Source organism: Lytechinus pictus, chromosome 4 (genome assembly GCF_037042905.1).
Source record: "Lytechinus pictus isolate F3 Inbred chromosome 4, Lp3.0, whole genome shotgun sequence".
Taxonomy (NCBI): Eukaryota; Metazoa; Echinodermata; class Echinoidea; order Temnopleuroida; family Toxopneustidae; genus Lytechinus; species Lytechinus pictus.
In genome coordinates, this window is record NC_087248.1 from 3,961,733 (window position 1) to 3,967,732 (window position 6,000).

Consider the following 6,000-nt stretch of genomic DNA (forward strand, 5'->3'; position numbering starts at 1 on the left):
AACGAACGATTAAAGGTGTGGAAAACGCCCAAAATCGGAAACAACTTCTTCAAGAAAACAGAGGCATTTCAGAATTGAATAACAATATTATTTAAGGGGAATCAAACCTCCGTCATAATAGAGAATGTCTAAGATTTGTTCAACTGATTGAACAATAATCTCAAATTAGCGATTCGGTGAGGAGATTGTGACAAGACAATAGTGATGGGGCGACTTTTAAAGTCGTAGTGTACTTATTTATCAAGAATTTGTAGGTTTCTGCAATCACTTGTCATGTCCTTGATGGGATGGTTACTACTATTATCCGTCGTGGCATTTATCAAAATATGAAACGGATGGCATATTGTGATATTCTGTTATAAAAGTAAAACATAAATTCAGTAATTTGAGGTAATGAAGCAAAATCAAGAGATGTCTGTAGCCTACATCATCCTCACAAATCACAATTAAATAATGACATTACCTGTGTGCACGTAAGATATTGCAAATTTTGAGAATTTGTATAGATTAATGACTGTCTTATTCTATGTACGATTTTACCTAAAAGTTCATCTTTCTTCCTTCTTTTTATTCGTATTTCTCTTTTAGATTTACTTTCTATCGACTCAGATTACCCTTTAAGGGTAGCACTTTTTACTTGCATCTCCCCAGTATCTGCAATCACTAGACAATTCCACTTCCAGTAGTTGTCAAATGAAAGTATTCCATAGACAAGGATTAGCCCATTAATTAACCTCTATTTTCATATTTTACTATGCTTACTTAAAAAAACTGACTTTATCCGTGGCTCCGAAAAATCGTTATCACTCGATGTTTCAAATATGACTTCATGCGTTGTCAAGGCAATTCTGAGTCAATGCATAATAAATTAGAACTTAGTATTCTTGATTCTTGATGTGTTGGACGCATTCATACCAGTCAATCTCACTTAAAATATTTTTCCATACTATTCAGAATTGCAACATGGTTACCACAATTGTTTGATATCTCATTAGTTTGTGTTTAAGATGTTAGAAAAGTATTGATAATAAAAAATATACCTAATCATGGACCTTCATAATACCCAAAGCGTTTTAATGAACGTCGTGGTCTAGTGGTTACGACTCTCGTCTTTAAATCAGAGGGACGTGGACTCGATTCCTAGCCATGTCGTGTTTTCCTTCAGCAAGAAATTCACCCACATTGTGCTGCACTCAACCCAGGTGAATGGGTACCCGACAGGATTTATTCCTTGAATGCACAAAGCGCCTTAAGCAGCTGGACCTTAAGCCGGGGTAATATATAGTGCGCCATGGAAAAGGCAACTAGATAATCGGCGCCTCATAAATGCTATATTATTATTATTAATATTACTACTACTTAAATATTTAGATCTTAAAACAATCATAACCATGATAACAGCTTCTGGACTTTTGCTCCAGCAAGTGTGGAGAATAATTCGTCGGAAAATACGTGACTAATGAAATAATACCTACCTAAATCGAGAATACTTGCCATAGAGAACCAGCTCCATAGAATGATCGGAACCCATGAACTACATTATACGGTTTGCAGTTAAAATATATATCATGTATGAAAAACTTTCAATTTTGTTTGCTATTTAGGACTGATTTGTTAATATTTCATGTATACTGTATGTATGAAAAGTGGCACCATGCATGCAGTTGGGCATCAGACCTATGGGTCATATCTTCTTAGCAGAGCATTTTAAAGGTGTGATTAATCTTCGTAAATATGGTGTATGGTTAATTGGACTGATTTATTAATAGTTAATAATTATACCTCAAATTATGTAGTGGTTGTTGCATTGTACATTATATGGTCATTCTATCAGATATAATGACAAACTATGAGGTTTTCGGTGTCGAAGAAATGAATGATAATGCATTTATCATAATGTGAGGACCTTTTACTAATTAATGTTCATTCTGATGGTATTTAAACAGGACCAAGTTGGCTTCTGGTTTGTTAAACATGTTAAATGTTCAATGATATTAATGTATACTACTTAATCGTTTTGTAAAGCGCTGAGAAATACAATGTATTAAGCGCTAAATAAATACAATATATTATCATCATTATCATATGTACCCTCAGTTGCCCATACCTATAGTCCCATATAACAATTTATGATATGTAAAGAGGTGAATTTCATTGACTTTATAGTATATGATTTGAGAAAGTGAGCATTTATCACTTCGCTTTTATACCGATATTAATACCACATTTGAATTATTTGGAAAAAAAAAAACGCCACAACGAAAAAAGTTCATTTACCGTAAACCAACTATTTGCGTGTATGGGACAATACCTGTATTTATTCGCACGGGGCAGTTAAACAAATCACTTCATCTCTAGCACACATCGGATCTCATCTTCTACTTCAAAATTAAAGATTCTCCAAATTCACGTGTCAGTATCCCTTATACATATTTCCCTGTTGAAAATATTATTGTCCAGGAGTTAACTGTACGTTCATGATTACAAAATATTCCATACCAATTATATAGCAAATATATGTACTATTTCGCCTTGCCAATAGTAAATGTTGGCTTAAACCCTTGTCATTCATATTAGTCTTTCTTATACGACTTCACAACCAACTTGTGAGCTATTACAATCGTTCATCCAACCAATTGATCGTTATGAGATAAGGGGTAATGAACCAACAAATGGGAATTTCCCTCAAGAAATCTTGTAAAATTTCTTATGCAGTACATTTATAGGAGGAAATACCATACTTCTAACGAGTGAAATTGTTATTATGGCAATGACAAAAGATCACAAGACCACGAATATAAATTAGATCAATAATCTACTGCAGCTATTTTAAGGCCTTCATACTACGACGAATTTAAAATGCAAAACACAATTCCGTTTACGTACTACATTTGACTTTTTAAGAGCTTCTAACTACCAATGCTTTCGATATTAGCAGTAAGTTTGTTGCTCTTTTTAATGTTTAAATGGATGTTATTTAGAATGTAATTCGGCATGTTTAGTGGTATAAAGGGGCTATGAATCAAAAGACATTCATTTGCTAACCTGCAGCAGTGTTTATAAATAAAATGTAATCAGGGGTCAACATTATCATCAAAACATTTGTGTAATGTAAATTAGTTTATTCATTGGAGGTAACTATCTGGAGTTTTAAGTTTGATTAAGTAATTTGCCAGTGTTTAAACAGCCAATGTGTGGCAGTATACGTATTTACAGGAGGATATTGAATGTTAAGTGAATTGCAACTCGCCTTTGTGTGCACTCATAAGTATGTTTGAACACAATGCATTTGACACTTCCAAGAATTATACTTTACAATGCTTATGAATATCACAGGGAAGCGGCCCTTTTAAGTGAGACGCCATACATTGAATATATTGCTGAAAATAATGTTAGACCTTATTTTAACGATCCAATATTTTGTGAATGCCGGCGTTCAAAGAAAATTGACGCTGAAGTTGATTACTTACTCTGTCACTCCTTGAGATGTGACGTACTTGCCTTGGTATAGACCTAGTAGGTTGGCATTGAATACGGTCACATACTGCATACTAAGTGAATACCTCGTACCCTGATCCAAGGGGGAGACAGTCCGAAGGACAAGATAGTCATTCTTTTCATAGAATGTAGGCGGTCCATTTAAAGTGACTTCTTCGTTTCCCCCTTCTTTGAGAAATCGGAATGATTCGACAGAGTAGTTCAGCTCTTTTGTGTGCAGTAGGATGATATCTGTCTCTTTGAGGCATGTGAAGTGAACGGTGATGTTACCAGCGAAGATGCCACGGTGAATGTCAGTTCTTAAGCTAAGTTCGTAATGGGACGGCTTCAAGTTGGTAGGCAATCGGAAGTTTTCCCACACTAATGGTGAGGACGAGGGCTTGGCATCAGTCGCCTGTTCTGTTCTAGGTGTGATTACGGTCTCTACAACACTCGTGTTCGAGGACGCGTTGAAAAGGTGATCACATGTGTTCCGTACAAGGAGTGCGACTAATACGAAAGTGATGATGAAGAGGATGAGGACGGCGAAACAAAGGATGCTCTTCATGCAGTTTGGTGGACATCGACGATTGCGATGTCGATAACCTGCTCCTCCAGACACACGGACTTCATCCTCTCCCGTGCCCTTACGTGACCGTGAGACGAAGTTTACGATATGTTCTCGTTTACCTGGCATCCTTACCGCCGTGATTTCCACTCCTTCAGATTCACATCTCGCTACCAGCGGCTTCTGTGAATCAGTCATATGATGGAGGAGCTGCAGGCTCTTCGTCTTATTGTTAGTTTGCCGACAACACCCGTTCTCCCTCCCGCTCTCCAAGGGTCTACCGCTCACTGGTGACCGTGACATCTTACACGAACCCCAATCAACAACTAAAAATTGAAAAATTCCTCAATTCCCCCGTACTAACGCGTTACTCTAACCCTCCTGGGCAAAGGAACCAGAATCGGGTCGCGTTGCTTTTGGTAACACAATCCCCGAGACCGACGATTTCAATACTTAATCTTTGTGTCTAAAATTGTTGTAATCCTCTGAATCTGACACCAAAGTGAATTGATATTTGGTTTGGCTCCGGCATCCTGAATAAATTTGTGTTTACTCGTTACATCCATCAACGACTGGTTGGCTCAGTAAATGTGCACCTTTTCTCCGCAAATAATTTCACATTCGAAGATGCATTTTTGTTTTTTTGTTCAGGATTATGAGCTTCGTGAGGGACCCAATTCTGGAGTGCTCTGCATTCTCTCACGCCTTACCTCCAGTCAATTGACATCTCAATCACCAGGTTGATCACGATTGACGATAAGATAAGCGGTATATCTTCAATTCAACATTTCTCAAGGCATAAAGCATTACGAACATTTCATCTAAGAGGCAAAAAAGTGTATTCAAAGAGACGATTTTTTTTTCACAAAGGCTCCAGGCAACTTTGGGGTGTGCGACGGTTAGAAAAAGCGAGAAGATAGAAAGTTGAAGACGGAAGGTGTAGGTCAGTGAATGCTAGGAAGCGTAAACTTCCATCTCTTTTCCTGCTAGGATAGGGGAGCATGACGAGATGATAAGAATTTTTTAGAAAGACTCCTCACGCGCATGAACAAAAAGCGATAGTGACTTTGTTTTGGCGGGAAAAGAAAGTGTGCGCCGCGAACGGGTCGTCTGCTGATTAGTACACTCATCAGATTTGTGTTAGCTCTATATACGCTCCCGTTTAATACTTCGAATGGTTGAGCTCGCAGTACGGTGTTAATTTCCAATTCTCGTCCGTCATCTTTCTCTCTCTCCCCCTCTCTCCTTTTCTTTCCACGCCCTCTCTCTTTTCTCTCCCTGTCTTCTATCACTATCTGGACATGACTTTATCTTTTTTTCTTTCTCTAGAATCTGACTCTCTCCACTTCCCGAATTGAATATGTTGTTTTTCTTCGTCTTGTTTTAAAAATATGATTTTCTGGTCTATCATGCCAAACCTGAAACCTCTCACAATATCCAGCATTAAACTTCCACATAACATAATAATCACAAACGTCTTTATTTTAATGTCGGCATAGCGAAAAATGAGAGAAACAAACCAAAATAAAACAAAACAAAAAACACACCACAAAATGTAATTCCTAAACTTTTTAATATTTGTGGCGTTATAATATCGGACAAGCGTTTTTATTGGCAAATAAGTGAAAATTTAGGCACAATTATTTATGAATCCGCTTCAAAATAGAATCTTACGTTCTTAAAGAGTATATGCAAAATATACAATATTGGATCTCGTTAGTTTAGAGAGGACTGTATAAAATATTTTCATTTTTGTCCATTTAAAGGCAGCTCTGTTCACCAAAGTGAACTTTTACAAAGTACGTCGATAAACAGCTGGTGATTTATTTTACTGCTATGTCTAAACAGAATTATGGAGAAAGCGTTTGAAAACACAACAGCAACACATTATCTGATCAACCTAAGCAACCTCGATAATATTTGCTATTTTTTGAAGCGACAAACCTATTGTCATG

At 37.0% G+C, this 6,000-nt stretch overlaps 1 protein-coding gene across 1 annotated transcript in view; it reads right to left on the reverse strand.

Annotated features, from left to right (window-relative positions):
• Positions 1 to 5,167, reverse strand: part of LOC129259693 (aminopeptidase N-like) — a 41,698-nt gene extending 36,531 nt beyond the window's left edge. The window contains exon 1 of the mRNA XM_054897957.2: positions 3,471 to 5,167. Within this exon, the coding sequence (XP_054753932.2) occupies positions 3,471 to 4,348 (878 nt within the window). The 5' untranslated portion in view covers positions 4,349 to 5,167. The remainder of the gene's footprint in view (positions 1 to 3,470) is intronic.
• Between the last annotated feature and the right edge of the window lie 833 nt (positions 5,168 to 6,000).